The 16,517-nt window shown below is 44.3% G+C and overlaps 1 protein-coding gene across 2 annotated transcripts in view; it reads left to right on the plus strand.

Annotated features, from left to right (window-relative positions):
* Nucleotides 1–57: 57 nt before the first annotated feature.
* Nucleotides 58–16,517, plus strand: part of BCAP31 (B cell receptor associated protein 31) — a 29,919-nt gene continuing 13,459 nt past the window's right edge. The window contains exons 1-4 of one of the 2 annotated variants that reach the window (XM_020977295.2): nt 58–79; nt 1,494–1,609; nt 2,308–2,408; nt 6,638–6,785. In XM_020977295.2, coding sequence (XP_020832954.1) covers nt 1,518–1,609; nt 2,308–2,408; nt 6,638–6,785 — 341 coding nt within the window. In that variant the 5' untranslated portion in view covers nt 58–79; nt 1,494–1,517. Of the gene's footprint in view, nt 80–139; nt 250–1,493; nt 1,610–2,307; nt 2,409–6,637; nt 6,786–16,517 lie in introns of those variants that run through there. The other variant, XM_020977294.2, reaches the window with a different exon arrangement.

Genomic DNA, 16,517 nt, shown 5'->3' on the forward strand with positions numbered 1-16,517 from the left:
GCGACCTCCAGCCCCTTTCCTGGGCACGCGCATTCCCGCGCTCACGCTTTCCTGCTTGCCCTCTGAGGTCGCCGTAGCAGTAAGTGGAAGCGGTGCGGTGGTTGGTTGGAGGGTGACGAGAAGGCGGGGGCCTGACCATCCGACTTCCTATTTCCGGCCCGTGGACACAAGGCTGAGGGGCGGGGCTTGGGCGTGAGAGTTTTGAGTTCGAGCAGTGAAATTTTGCGGCTCTGGTGCAGAGGCGAGCAGGTGAGGCCCGTCCCTGCGGCCAGCCAGGAATTCGGGGGTGGGGGCGAGGCGCCATGATCCAAGGGAAAGGACGCCCGCGAGGCTGCTCGTCCAAGGCGAGGGGGGCCGCCGCCTGCGAGGCCAGGCAGCCTCGCCAGGGCCCTGAGCCTCCGGGCATGGAGCTGAAGACTGGAGAGGAGGGGGGCAAGGGGGCATCCCCAGTGCCAGGGTAGAAACGGGGCAGAGAAGCGCCTCTGGAGCTGGCGGGGGGGCGGCTATCAGAGGGACTGGGAGGTGGCCGAGGCCGCGTAGGGCTGTGGGAGTGGCCGCCGCCAATGGAGCAGGACCCCTTCGCCCCCAGGTAGCGGGGCTGGGTCCCGGCCTTGGCATTGCCAGCTAACCATATCTGTCGCAGAGTGCTTGGGAAAAACGGTCAGGAGGTGCATTTAGTGAGGGCGTGAGCGAAGGGTTTCTGCTGCATAGTCAGAAGGCCCTGATCAGATTCCAACAGAGGGGTGGAGTAGGGTTACTTGTTTGGAGAGAAGGGGACCTTATTCCGGCCTATCCGGAAGACCTCGCCTCTTCCAGATTCTTCCTTGCAGGGACCCAGGTCATCTAGTCCAATTCATTCATTTTACCAAATGTATGCAAAGTGATTTGCAAAACTTTAAATTTCCATGTAAATGTAAGCTGCAATTATTGTCATTATTAATTTATTTTTGTATCATACAGATGGAAAAAAACCCGAAACCTGAAGAGGTTAAATGGCTTAGCCAGAGTCACCCAGGTGCCTGTTCTGGGAATCAAACACAGATCCTCCTCTTTAGTACTTTTCCCACTGGAAGTCAAGTAGTTTTGACTTCTGGCATCTCAAGATTTTCCTTGGGTTCCTAATTTAAGGGTCATAGTAGTCCTGTGAATCACACTGGCGATTCATGTGTTTGGGGCTTTTTAAGCCCATGCTCTCAAGATTTCAGTAAGTTATGTGGTAGATTAACTTATTTACAGGAACCAAGAGTTGTTGACAGGTTCCTCCAGCCATGTTAATGTGGCTCAGTTCGCTTGCTTGTTTTAATTCCTGTTTGAAGGAGGGTAGTATGGTTTCGAAAGCTGAGGAGGAGGAGGATTGATGAGGTATGGATCAGCACAGTCACTTCCAGAGTTTGTTGGGGATTGATCAGCTCCCCCCCCCCCTTCCTTTTTCACGGCCTGTTTTTCCTCAAATCTTGCCAGATATTTCAAAGGTTGGTCTATTCTGCCTCCAGGTCAAAACCAGCTAGTGACTAAGGATGAGTCTCCAGTGGACTGCGGTTGCTACCTTCCTCTATGCAGAGGTCTTTGCTGTGCTGCTGCTCTGCATTCCTTTTATTTCTCCCAAAAGGTACAGCCTATCGAGTGATCAGCTTCAGGGCTCAAGGTGCCCTAACAATGAATTGTGCAGTGCTGAGCCCCTACGATCTGTGTGTATAGGTTTGGTGGCTAATCAATAGGACCTTAGGAGTCAAGCCAGGCTGAAGCAAGTAGAACTTACTGGAAATGGGGTTAGCTGGCTTCCCTAGTGTAATGAATCTGAGCTTTCCTGAGCATCAGTGTTGCCATTCTTAATAAAGGGAGGCAGAGCCATCTGTATGGGGCTTGAACTGCTTTTTATATTTTTTATATAAACCATTTTATATAAAGCATTTCACCTACATGAAATCCTACCAATTTCTCTTCCCCTCCCTCATTCCCCTTTCACCTTTTGGTGTCTGCTGTGCAGCCGGGTTCCTAATGTAACTTGTGTAGGATAGAGGTGAATGTGGGAGGTTGGGGGTCCTTACACAACCAACACACAAGGTCTCTAAGTTGATTCTTCTTAGTTGTATCTTTTACCTAAGACTTCTCTCCACAATTGTCAGTCAGTTGGAATTAAGCAATTGTCTGTCCAAGTGTACAGACTCCCCAAACTGGAAAGTTGAGAAAGTAGCTCCGTTAAGAGTGGGATAATAAGCTAAAGCTAACCCTTGCTTAGACTAACTGGGGCCCAGAGGGACCCCAGGGTACTTTGAATACCTCCAGCTTCTGTTTCTTTCTCCTTAGATGGCAGAAGATCTTTAAGTCCCGCCTGGTGCAACTGGTGGTGAGCTATGGCAACACCTTCTTTGTGGTTCTCATTGTTATCCTGGTGCTGCTTCTCATTGGTGAGTGACAGAGATGTGGTTGTGGGCAGTATCCCAAATAAGAACCTCTCACAATTCCATTTCTTCCATTTGTCTAGTCTGCAACATTATGTAGCACCCCCTTTCCCAGACTCTGCACATATCCTAGGCATCTGTCCTCTGATAGCCTTCATAAACAGGGATGACACTATTGATCCAGGTATGCTTTACGTGGTCTCCAGGATGCCTTGCCTTCTCATTAGTACCAGGTTGTAGCCACTGGTCCAACAGATCTGGACATCAGGCTTGGGCAAGCTTCTTCTTATAGTAACCAGGTTTTAGGTACAAAGGATTGAACCAGCTAGGCCCATAAAAGTTGCAAAGGTAAACAGTCCCACTATTTTGTTTTGGTTTTTTTTTATCCTTGAAGAGCCTATGGCGAGAGAAAGGCAAAAAAGGTGAATTTCCTAACAAAGAGTCAAGAAAAGCAATGAACGAGAGTAGAAGAAACATTGGACTTGGAAGCTGGTATTGCAACTGGGACTAGAACCTAGATCTCTTAACCCACTTTGGGACTTGGGGCAAATCATACCCCACCTTGGGGTGAAGAAAATGCCATTGCTTCAGAAGAGCTTAAGGCTTTTCTGACTGGTCTCATGTTTCCCTGTTAGTCCAAGCAGGGAAGAACTCCATCCTATAACAATATTATGCCCCTTGTACTTGTCTTCCTAGGGCTTGGCAGCTTAATTCACAAGACTCAAGGGGATGTGTCCAGGCAAGGTTGTTTCTTAGCAAGATGGGTGTGACACATCAGTTTTCAAGCATATGCAATGCCAGCTGCTTGCATACCATACCCATGGCTATATATGACACATTCACCTAGAAAAATTCACCTAGAAAAGAAGGTAGCTGCTTTTAAGCAGGGTTCTCTCGCTACCAAGGCTTTGAGCCAGATAGTGGCAAAAGAGTATCTCTGTGTTGTCCTCGGGCCTTTCTGAGGCCAGGACTTTTTGGAGGGGAAGGTGAGGTAGTTTCAGGGATTCTGCTCAATTCAGGGCTCCATCTAAATCTAGATGCCACATGTGCTCCTACTTTCTTGCTTCCATGTGTTTTGGTTAGTGCAGTGACCTGGAAATTCGAAACCAAAATTCAAATCATGAACCAGGAATAGGACACACTCTCCATTCTAGGGGTTATTGGGGGCTTAGCAGTTCTTGGATTATTGATTCCCAACTCTACTTCTATGATCCCACCTCAATTGGTTAGATACAGACAGTTTACTCAGCCTTCCTGTATCTTTCTCATTCTCCCCCCCCACCCCTTGCCATTTGTCAGTAATGACAGTTGAATTCTGAGCTGTTTTTGCTCATACAGAAAAGTGCGTGATTGCCTTCACGTGTGTGTGTGTGTGTGTGTGTGTGTGTGTGTGTGTGTGTTGGACAAGTAAACACACCAACTACGTCATTTCTTAGGTAGAAGACACAGGAGGGCTTCTAGCACCTCTCACTAGCAGGTTTGCTTTTGATCTGGTCAGACAGGAAGACAGGAATGGAGTCATAATAAGAGGTTAAATAAGCTTACTTTATTCTAGTCTAGTCTTCTCAAAGGAAGTTTGCTGATAATGGGAGCTCCAACTCCAAAGCATTCCCTAACAATCCTTCTTGCAGGGGTCAGCATGAAGGGGGGGCAACTACTCCGTCCCAGTGGGGTTGGTCAAGACTAGCACAACTTGTGCTTTCCTCTAAATCCCCTCAAGCCTCAATGGGGGCTGGTTGAGGCAAACACACAAATTCCCCCTCCCAAGCCTTGATGAGGGCCAATCAAGGCAAGTACAGCATTCAGCCTGCACATTCACCCTTATGGGGGTCCCCAGTCACTGACCAGTGCCCACTTGCTTTATAAGACAACAGACAAGGCACATTGCCAGCAGTAGCCTTACAATTTTACATTACTTCACCCCTATATCTGCTGCTACTGCACAGTAGGAACTGTTTTGAACCATCATCATGAGAACTCATATCTAACACATGGGAAGTAGAGATTGTTGTGGCTATGGATCCTGGGAAGAAAACTGTGAGAAAAAAATAACAAATCCACTTTACACTCACTAAAATTCACCTTACTCTGTGTGTGTGTGTGTGTGTGTGTGTGTGTGTGTGTGTGTGTGTGTGTGTGTGTGTAAAAGTAAGTAAGTAAAGAAGGAAATGGCAAACCACTCCAGTATCTTTGCTAAGAAAACCCCAGATGGGATCGCAAAGACTCAGATATGACTGAAATGCCTGAACAGCAACAAAATACAACTATTTATAAATAGTTATCTAGTAATTGATGAGAGACAGGTCCACTCTGGGACTACTACCTGTCTTAACCCTGACTACTGGATGAGAGCCCTTCCCTTTCCTTATAAAGTCAGTCAGAGGCTAGGTATGAAGAGAACAAAGTGGATAGGGAAGCTGTTTATTAACAAATTACTTTGCGGGGCAGCTAGGTGGCACAGTGGGTAGAACACTGGCCCTGGAGTCAGGAGGACCTGAGTTCAAATCCGGCTTCAGACACATAACACTTACTAGCTGTGTGACCCTGAGCAAGTCACTCCCCATTGTCTAGCCAAAAAACAAACAAACAACAAAAAAAAGAAACAAATTACTTTGGGTTCTCATTCCACCCTGCTGATACTTCTCAGCAGATTTAATTGGGTGCCTTAGGCAAGGGGAAGTAGTGGTAGAGAAAAGTAAGGCCATCTGGTAGAGGGTGACATGTGAAATCCTTTGATTATTGGACTTCATTTGGGGGCTCTCATCCTGTAACGTAGGCATTGCATGGGTTTCTACAGAGTTACTCTGGAGATTGAGACAGATATCCAAGTGTGGGGACTGTGTAACGAGGCGCAGTTAAGCACTCTAAATGCGATAGGGAAGGTTTGATTGTTCAGGAAGGCTTTTGGGCAGCTGAAAGGCATTGTGGATAGAGGGCTGGTCTTGGGGTCAAGAAGACCTAGGTTTGGGGCAGCTGGGTGGTGAAGTGGATAGAGCACTGCCCCTGAAGTCAAGAGAACCCGAGTTCAAGTCTGCCCTCAGACCAAACACTTGACTTAATAGCTGTGCGACCCTGGGCAAGTCACTTAACCCCAATTGCCTAAAAAGTAAAAAAAATTAAAAAATAAGAAAAGACCTAGGTTTAAGGCCTGCTTTTGACATATAGGCAGAGCTTAAGCTAGTCACTCAGCTCTTAATGCTCCCAGGCAATTCTCTAAGAAAGGTCTAGACCAAAGAAAAAAGTGAAAATTGTATACATTCTGTAACATTAATCAAAACTATACAAGTGAAAAGTGGGTAAATTTGGATTGATAGGCAAAAGCCCTCTGGAGGAGGAGAATTTTTTTGATATGGGGAACAGGATTGCATTTGTAATTGACTTCTTTTAAAACAACATGTTTTTGAGAGATGACCGCCATTTTAAAAACAATATTTTCAATTATTTTTAATATCCATTAAAAAAAATTTTTTTGTGTTCCAAATTCTCCATCCCTTCCACTCTTCCCTTACCCATTGAGGAGGAAAGCAATATGATAACAGTTACACATGTGAAGTTATCAAAAACATATTCCCATATTAGCAATATTGGGGGGGGGGAAGGCAAGAAAAATAAAGAAAGTATAAAAAGTCTGCTTTGATCTGTACCTGGAGTTCATCAGTCCTCTCTCAGAAGGTAGATAGTGTTTTTCATCACAGGTCCTTTGGAACTTCATGCCTCTCATTTTTAAAGTGGTGCTCTAATGAGGTCCCCCTTCATTCTTAGGCAGACATCTTCCCTGTCTTCTCTCATGACCAGCCAGCTGCCACTTCCCCCAAGATACAATTCTGAAAGCATGACTAACTTAGTTTAAGGCTGGGCTTTTCTAGGTCAGACATGGGAAGAGGAAACCCCTAATATTATTATCATCCTAGTCCGCATCCACAGTTAAAACATGTTTCTGATGGAATAGGCTTACCATCCTTGGGTGTAGGTGTAGGTAAGGGAGAAGGAGTTATACACTCTTTGGAAATTTAAGATTTCCCAAATCTTTCAGTAGGGGGATTGGGAAAATATGTTTCTGGGCTGACTTTCCAGAAGATCTGTGTCAAGTTCACTAAGATGAGTTCTGACGAGAAGACAGTGGAACTTGAGTGAACTGGGACCAGCAAACAACCGTCATGGCCTAACACTGCAGCCTTGACTCACTGCGGTGTGGTTGAGCCCCTTCCTGTGTTTCCTCTCGTGCTCCCCAACAGATGCTGTGCGGGAGATCAGGAAATACGATGACGTGACAGAGAAGGTGAACCTGCAGAATAACCCTGGGGCCATGGAACACTTCCACATGAAGTTGTTCCGAGCCCAGAGAAACCTCCACATCGCTGGCTTCTGTCTGCTGCTGTCTTTGTGAGTGTCTAGTACCTAGGAGGGTGGGGGCATGGAGGGAGGCCTGGAGCAGCTTATGTGATATGATTCCTCTCTGTGTCATGTCACCAAAATCCACCGAGGGTGGCGGGTTAGGGGAAAAGAAGCTAAGAGACTCGGCCTCTTGTTGGGAGACTTGGTCTAGCCTTAAACTGAGGCTCTTTCTGGGGCCCAGCCGCAGGTCCAATCCCTTGGGTCCTCTTTTTCTAGGAGGCCAGATCAGGTCCTGTTGTTTAGACAATAATGGGCTGTGTCTGTGTCTCCCAAAGATGAAGAATTTGGACTAGGTGATATTAAAAGTCCCCTCTACTTCTAAGAGTATGATTCCCTGTTTTGAGGAGAGAGAGTGCTGTGCTCCAAATGTACTGAGTCTAACCTGACTGCAGGAAGGAATAGAGGTGATTCTTGCCCTGAGGGAGCCCCCAAATTGACTAGAATATGAATAGAAACACCCAAATAAGTACCCACAGTAGTTGTAAGCAGCTATGTAAACACCTGTGTTGGGGTGGCCTGAGTGGAATGACTAGAGCTATGTGGGATTACTTTGGGAAGTGGGAAGAAGTAGATGTGGTACCCTCATCCTATAGGAAAAGTACTGAGGCCTAGAACAAGCACCACATGGCATTTGTGCCTGTGGCCAGTTGGCTCTGCCACTAAAATGTTTGGTCACTGGGATCCAGCAACAAATGGGTGCAGCAAATAAGAGGTGACTGATTCTTAGCTTGGCCAGTGAAATTTCTTTGAGGATTCGGGTCTCGTGTTGGCAACTGGTGGGCCGTACCTGGGTAGGTTGGCACAAAAGTCTGAAAGAGAGTGGTGCAGTCCAGCTTAAGTGGGAAAGGCCTCCGCCTCAGTGTCTGTAGCTAGCAGTTGATGTGGAGACAAGTCGTTTGCTTCGGGAGTTTTCAGGGTGATCTCAGACTCTAAATGCACTAGAAAATACTAACATAAAAATATGAGAAAGTATGGCGACAGGGAACTCTTTCACTGATTAGCAGGGATTATAAAATTGCTTATTAAAGCCTTCTCCACACAGCTCTCCAAAGCTCTGAAGCAGCTCTGGTGCCCATAGCCTTTAGGGCAACATTGAAACTCCTGTCTTGGGCATGTAAAAGCCTGTACTAATCGAGCCTCTGGCCCATGCTTCATGTTCTCTATGGTCTAGCCAAATTAGCCCAAATTAGCTTTTTCCCGTACGTGACATTCTGTCTTCCATTGCTTGCCTTTGCTTAGGCTGACATGCTTGCCCAAAATATACTTCCTCTTCACCTCTGACTCATCAAATTTTGACTTCTTCATCCATGTTCTACATTCTCTCCAGAAATCATTTTTTCCTTGCGTATATTTGGATATTTTTCTGTTTATGTGTTGTCTTCCCTCCTCATTAGAACATAAGCTACTTGAAGTTTTGTCTTTGACTTTCCAGTGGCTGCCATGTAGCGGGCACTTGAAATGCTAGTTGGCTGAGTAGATAGGATGAAGAAATCATTTAGGAACAAAGTGTGGGGTGGAGAAAGGGGCTGGATAGAAATCAAAGCCAAGAGTCTGGAGCAGAAGAATGTACAGGGAGGAGGTGAAGAAATAAACTCCCAAAACTAGGGAGGCTTTTCCCATAGAGCTTAGATCTGGACCCTCTCAGGAAAAAGAGACAATGCTCCATGGCATAAGGGAGAGGCTTCACAGACACTACCAAGTGGGAGGAATCCCATCACTGATACCAGCTAGAAGAGCTGTCCCTGTGACTCCCCTGCTGTAATTGTGTGGGCCTGATACGACCAGTTGGAAATCAGACTCTCATCTTGGTAAATGTATCCAAGATGTGACAGAGAGCCTGCAGAGATTTACCCCACCAGCTGGCCTACTCCCCATTTCCACTGATTTATGAGGGAATAGGTAATACAATCAAAAGAAACCTGAAAGGATCTCCAAGAATAAAGAACTTCTGCACAGCTAACTAAAGGACTTCAGGGATTGGGGGAGGGGGGAGGCACATAGGCATAAGTGATGCTTTCATCTCATTTCTTTTGAGAGTGGTGGCTTTGTAAGTGAGAAGATGATAAGGAAAATAGATGACTAGATATTTAGATGCTATCAGGATTTATTATTCAAGACCATGGTTTAAGCCAGGTAATAGAATGATAACCTCTTGTCTAGGGACAGAATGTTTTTCACATGGACTAGGCAGAGTTCTTTGGCTGGAGACTTGTTGATTTGATCAAGATTCTTCACGTCTGGGTTTCTCCCCCCCTTTTTTTTTACTTTAAATGATAAATCTAGATGTTAGGAACATCTACTACAGTAGGTGACTACAGTAGAACAGAGAAATGCCCAGTAGTTCTCAGAAGAACATAACTGGGAGTTCAGGACTGACACACGCATCTGAATCATTGTTCAGGGGGAGCAAAATGAGCTTGGTCTTTGGACAAGATGACAGATAATGAACTTTGTGTTTCTGAGACCTACAACTGGAATACAGTAATAGAGGGGCCACCTACACAACAGTGCTATGGGGCGGTAGAAAAGGACTCTTGGTAAACTTTCACATGGATGTTTAACTTGGCAAATGTGAAAGACTTGAGGGGAACAGGATATTACACAGAGAAGCATCTTGGAAAGGAAAAAAGGAAAGACAAATTATTGGCAAGATATTCAAGTCAGTAAACATTTATTAAGTGCCTACTGTGTGCCAGGTAGCGTGCTAAGTTGGGGGGGGATACAAAAGTAGGCAAAAGACACTACCTTCCCTCAAGGAGCTTATAATCTAATGGTATATAATGGTTTGCAAACATCTGAAGGGCTGTCCTGTTAAGGAGAGCTCTGGACTTAAGACCTAGCTTTAAATCCTGTCTCTAATAACTTGGTAACTCTGTAAGCGTGGCCAAGCCTCAAGATCTTAATCTGTAAAATGGGACTAATGCTACTTGTGGTGCCTATTTCATAGAGTTGTGGGGTCCAAAGGATGTGCTATAGAAGGATAGGTTATTTTTCAGAGGTCAAAGCTAGGATGGAGTAGGTAGAAGTCATGGGGAGATGGATATTAGTTTGGAACTTCCTATCTATTGCTTAAAAAAAAAAATTGAAATGAGCTATGAGGTAGCAAGTTTGCCATGACTCCAGAAGTTAAAGTAGCGACTCTTTAGTAACCACTTAAGTTACTCAAAAGGGATTGGGTGACCTCAAAGGGCCTTTCCAGCCCTGCAATTCTGAAGTTCTGAAAGTAGGAACTCATTGGGAGTGGGCTCTTCCTAGACAGTGTGTGGACCTACTGAGGTAAGAACAAAAGGTGTAGTCAGAGCCTGGCTTATCACAGTATCCCTGGTTGAGTCAGCAGGGCTGTATTCACTAATGGGAATTCCTAGACCCATTCCTATCATCCCAGAATTCCAAGTGCCAAAAGGGATGTTTCCTCATGTCTTCTTCCTTGTGTTTTGAAGAAATGAAGCTCAGAGAGTTCCAGTAAATTAGTACCTCTAGGGTAGAGTTAGAGAACCAAGGAGTTCTAAATCTTGCCCTAGGGGCAGCTAGGTGGCACAGTGGACAGAGCTCCAGCCTTGGAGTCAGGAGACCCTGAGTTCAAATGCGGCCTCAGACACATAACACTTACTAGCTGTGTGACTCTGGGCAAGTCACTTAACCCCAATTGTGTCACCAGAAAAAAAGTAATAAATCTTGCCCTAATAATCCCATAGTCTTAACCCCCAAGGGAGGAGCCAAGTCATTTCTCTAGGAGGTCTTGGATAAGCTGTAGCTGGAAGTGAGGAGTCTTAATGCTTCCAGCCACCTGGGTAAGAAATAGATAGATCCTGTGGGTGTTCTGATGTACAATAATAGATTACATTTGTATATATACTTAAATAATGCTTTCCTTAGAGCGGGGAAAGCAGTGCAAATTGTCCCCATTTTACAGATGGAGAAACTGGTTGAGAAGTGTAAGTGATTTCTTCAAATCCCAGCTTTTGCCATTTACAGGCTTCATGTCACCTCCAACTCAGGCTTTTGGACTCTAAATCCAAATTCATTGGAATTCAGTGGAAGAAATGGGAGGCTGTGACTCTGGTGGGGGTTGGGAGGGGGTGGAGTCAGAACTAAGGCTCCTTTGGCCTGAGTACAGACTGCCAGCCCTGCAGCTATTTCTTTCCCCACCCCTTGCCCAGCCACTCTGGCTTCTGTTGCACTCATCATGCCACTCAGTTAGCACTATTTGCCACTCATTTGGCACTATGTGTAAAATCCTGGAGTCGGAAGAGGCTTTAGAGATCCTCCAGTGTGACCTACTCCACAGGGGAATCCTCGGCAGCATCCTGACAGGTGGTCATTTCGCCTCTGCATTAACACTTCTACTGACAGCAATCTTACATCGATGTCAGTGTGAAAGTAGCTTTCCAGATATGCTGGACGTAAGTCGAATAAGCAGATCGTCTCAGCAGTGTTGATGTTGGGCTTCCCAGCCCAGGACCCTGGGGGGTGCCACAAGAGAATGACCATGTTAACAGATCAACCTGCTAGGAAGCCACCCAATTGTGTGGTCATTTAACCCACACTTTTCTTTTGTCTTTTTTATTATTTTAAGCAAAGGAAATCAACTATGTCGAAATACAGTTATCAAAATATTGAAAAACAAGTTTGTGGGCCCCAGGTTGGTTAAAGTTTCCCATTCCCCACTGGCTAAAGTGGAGATCACGTGCTATTAAAAACTCTTCACAACCTAGTTCCAACCTTTTTTAGGCTTATCTGACTCTTCTCCTTGAATGCTACAAGCTCTAGTCAAATTGGACTCTTTCCTTCAAGTGCATTACAGTTTTCCCCATTGCTGTGTGTTTGCCCAGGACGGCCTCATCCCCAGTCTCTGGGCTCAGGTCATCCCTCAAGCTTCAGCTCAGATCTTGTGGGAATCCTTTTCTGATAATCATAGCCACGAGAGAACCCATACTTTTCCATCTTAGTCCCAAAGATCTAATGTGAGATTTTGTCATCTATGCTAGCCAAACTACACTTGGGCATTCTGCAACACTATTTCAAGATTTAGGTCATCAGCCTAGTAATACTGCTGAAAAAGGAAATGGTTAGTTTGACCTTCCTAAGTTATGCTGGCACCTTATGATCAGCAGTATAATTTTCCAGATGTCCACACACCATCCATTTAATCATACTAGAATTCTGTTTGAAACCCAAATTAAGCACAACTGTTGACAGTTTCCAAAATTCACCTGTTCACTTCCCTCCTCCACCTCCCACCATATGATCCTTTTCTGCCACCTCTCCAGTCTTACGTGGCAGCAGGGATCTCATGAATGTTTTCAATATACCAAGAGGCCTGACAGTATATTGCAAGGTATTGCTGTTGTTTAGTTAAGAAGCTGTAGGACTACAAACCGTGGTTGGAATGGAATGTCTACTGAGAACCTCTTAAGAGTAACTGGGGATTTTCAGTTTCTAGTAAACTGGATTTTAAGTTGGCAACACTTTACAGGCACTTGGGTCTAAGTTAGGCTTATCATGGCCAAGAAAAAAATCAGACTGGGGCAGATGTCAGTGTGCCTTAGGTGATAAACTACAGAGGGTGATTGACCAGATTCACAGAGCCTGGTGCTTTTCTTTGTCTTTGGAATTAACTGTTTTTGAGTTGCTTCACCTTTGTTGCCCAGTGAAACTGTGATTTTTTCCATTTCTAATGTGAGCCTTCACTCAATGCAAACTAGCTTTCATAGTTGTGCTGGCTTTCTGACTAACCTAGAGAATAATCTATAAACGGCCCAGATGTGTCTCTCTAACTGGGCTAAAAATAGTGTTGTCATCTCTTGGTGAAGCTGCCAAGGACTCTTAGCAGGTACGGGATAGTTTTGTTTGTTTTCCCTTCTTCTAATACACATAGAATCTTAATGTTCTACCTGGCTCAGGTAAGAGAACTGCTGAAGGCCAAGTGCGTTCACATGGGGAAGTTATTCCCAATTCTAAGGTCTTAGTAACTTCTCTGTATGTGACAACATTCACTCAAAATGGAGGCGTCCTGACTAGGGATGTGGTCTTCCATATCTGTCTTGTGGGTATTTCCCTGGCTACATTGGGTGGGCATTACCTCTGTTGACAGATTTCAATCCTTCTATGCCATAGTAGACAGTCTTCATGAGTTGTAGGCAACCTTCTCTAGTCAGAGCCGAGCCTTTCCAAATTTAGCTAGAACTGGTGCTCACTCAGATGACTATCTTCCCTTTGGTGATATAGATGGCTTTAACATAGCTTGAACAGATTTTCTACTCCTCAGACCTTAACAGACAGATTTATCTTTCAAAGTATGGATTGCCATCAAGTCCCCACTCAGGGTTTGGTTTCCTGTCTTCCTCCTCATTTTGCTTTCTTTTCTACTGAAGACTCTCCTTTCCCCAACCCTCCCAAATGCTAAAAGGCCACTGATATGTCTGAATCCTGAGATGGAGATCAGTCTTCCCCTATCCACATTTCTCCAATTCTCCCTGAGGCTTATTTACAATCTGGGTTAGGCTGGCCTATAAATCAGTCAGTAGTAGTTGATGCTTTCTTTTTCATTCTTCCTCCCACCCCTTGGCTTGGCACTTTAGATTCTTGGTTTAAAAGTTCCTGCCCTATAAACTTGACTAAAATACCTGCTAGGTCACTCCTAGCTTCCCCATATTTTTACCTACTCGTTCTCAAAGTTCTTACTGTGCCTTGGATTCAAGCTTCTCCTGGGATCTTGTCAGATCGTATACCTTTACAAGTTGTTGTAATGACTTGTCCAGTTATTTATGTCTGACTCTTGGTGACCCCCATGGACTACAGCATACCAGTACCGTCCATGGGGTTTTCTTAGCAAAGATAATGGAGTAGTTGGTCTTTTCCTTTTCTAATGGATTAAGGCAAAGGGAGGTTAAGTGGTTTGCCCAGGATCACACAACTTTTAAGTGTCTGAGGTCAGATTTGAATTCATGTCTTCCTGATTCTAGGCCCAGCACTCTAGCTGCCTTTTGCCTCCATTACCCTCCCCTGACCCCACCCCAATCCCCAAGAACAGTAAATACTGGCTAGATCTTTGTAAACCTTTCCCCCAGCTTTTGAAATCTAACAGTCCATTTGATATTCCCCAGTGCTATGCAAGTTTGTCTGCTAGAGGATTCCTGACAATCACTAGTTGCCAGATTTTCTAGTGTATCAATGACTAGTAAGTCCAGATTTTTGTTCAAGATAGCTGTCATTGTTATCTACCTAGAATCATCTGATTGCCAAGTCTCCTTTCACAGTGGTGAGTGACCACTTATTGTCTTAATATATCGAATTTTCTCTGGAGCTTTTTCTGGCTAAATCCAAATCTCATATTTTTAAAAAATGGATTTTTGTTATCTTTTGTTTAAATACCATCCACATTTCTCCGTATGTATCCTTTCTCCTAAGAATCATCCCTCATAAAAAGAATAAAAAGGAGAGGTGAAAACCAGTTTAGCAAAACTAACCAACACAGGAAAAGTCTGTTATTATGTACAAAGTTCCATACACCTTTCCCTACCTATTCGAAGGACCCCAAAGAGGGGAGGGTGTAGGTAGGTACCTTTTGTCTTTACTTTGGGGCCAAATTTGGTCAGTTTAATTTCCCAGCATTAAGCTTTTTGATTGTTAGGTTGTTCTGCCCATTTACGTGGTAGTCAGTGTATGTATTTCTTTCTTGGTTCTGCTTACTTCACTTTGTATCAGTTTGTAAAAGTCTTCCTTTACTCTGTATTCACTAGTATAAACCTTTAAAGGTTTGGTTCTTTTCTAGAAGGTGGTCTTGGGTTTTTGCCTAGCTCCTTAATTGCTTGTTTTCAGAACTGCATAGACTCTTCTTCCCTTGGAATTTCTGGCAACTTTATTGTCTACCCACTTGAATGTAAGAAGACGTGGAGCCAGAAGCCATTCTTTCGAAGACAAGTGGGTTAAAGGATATGAGCAAAGTGTGTTCTCAAAAGAAGAGCTGCAAGGGGCAGCTAGGTGGTGCAGTGGATAGAGCACCAGCCCTGAAGTCAGGAGGACCTGAGTTCAAAGCCGGCCTCAGACCCAACACTTGACACTTACTAGCTGTGTGACCTTGGGCAAGTCACTTAACCCCAATTGCCTAAAAGCCAAAAAAAGAAGAAGAAGAGCTGTGAACTGTTAACAATCATGTGAAAGAATGCTCCAAAATGCTGGAGGGGAAGTGGAAAGTTAGGCACACTGTTGGTGGAACTGTGAATCAGTACAACCATTTGGGAAAGCAGTTTTTGTTTTGTGTTTTTGTTTTTAGGCAGTTGGAATTAAGTGACTTGCCCAGGGTCACAGAAAGGTCCCATGTACACCAAAACATTCATAGCATTTTTGTGGTAGCAGAGAATTGGAGAAAAAGTGGATACTAGTTGTTGGGGAAACAGCTAAACAAAGTTTGGTATGTGAATGTAATGGAATATTACTGTGCTGTAAGAAATGATGAATGTGGGGGCAGCTAGGTGGTGCAGTGGATAGAGTACCAACCCTGGAATCAGGAGGATCTGAGTTCAGATCTGACCTGAGAAACATAACACTCGCTGTGTGACCCTGGGCAAATCACTTAACCCCATTGCCTAGCCAAAAAAAAAAAAAAAGAAAAGAAAAAAAGAAAAAAGAAATGATGAATATGATGACCACAGAGAAGAACAGAAAGACTCATGTGAAAAAACTGATGCAGAGTGTAGTACTCAGAGCCAGGAAAACAGCATACACAATGGCTACAACAGAGTCAATGAAAACAGCTACCACAAAACATTCAAAAGTGAATGCTGCAAAATTACAAAGAACAAGCATGCCCCCAAAGAAGAGATATACGAGGGGCAGCTAGGTGGTGCAGTGGATAGAGCACCAGACCTGGATTCAGGAGGACTTGAGTTCAAATCCGGCCTCAGTCACATAACACTTACTAGCTGTGTGACCCTGGGCAAGTCACTTAACCCCAATTGCCTAAAAATAAATAAAAGTTTTTTAAAAAAGGAAGAAAACAAATCTATGGCCCAATCTTTTGTTCATCCTTTACAAAGGTGATACCTAGTCTCTCCCCTCAAGGAAGTTATATTCTGTTGAATATAATCCTCTGCTGTGGCTTCAGGTTCCCCTCTAAAGTGCCAAGTATGCCCAATAGTTTTTGATCACATCATTTCTCCTTAAGTTTTTGGACTGTATCCTTTCTACTAGTATATTCCCTAGTTCTTAGGATTCTAGGACAGGAATCATGGTCCCAAGTTACTTATTCTAATCTCTGGGGATGGATGATCTACTCACTTCCTAGTCACCACCCTCAAATAGCTTCCCTAGTGCTCAAATACAGATCTGCGACCTAAAAATAGACTCTAAATATTAAAATTGTTAAAAAGCACACCTTTATTAAGTCCCTTCTGTCTATATAACTACACTAGATACCAGATACCAAGATGACTTGATGTCTTGGCAAGCAGCTGGCAGTCTATTAAGAACATAAGATGTATATAAATTAATGTTGAAATGCAAATTATAATGTGATCTGTTCATATGGAGGCCTGATAAAGGCAGATAAGAGGTGTGGGCCCTGGGTGAGTGATTGAAGGCAAAGGCCAAGTGAGCTCCTCGGTTGTCCAGTAGGTGGCGCTCTGGTAACAAGTTTTGCCTGAATGGTGAAGACCTGTTATTGGAGGTTAGGAAGCTAAGTACTTTCTTCTCCAACAAGGAGAAACTGGGTGCTTGAGT

The sequence above is a fragment of the Phascolarctos cinereus genome, unplaced genomic scaffold, assembly GCF_003287225.1.
Source record: "Phascolarctos cinereus isolate Bilbo 61053 unplaced genomic scaffold, phaCin_HiC Scaffold_8;HRSCAF=390, whole genome shotgun sequence".
NCBI classification, from domain to species: domain Eukaryota; kingdom Metazoa; phylum Chordata; class Mammalia; order Diprotodontia; family Phascolarctidae; genus Phascolarctos; species Phascolarctos cinereus.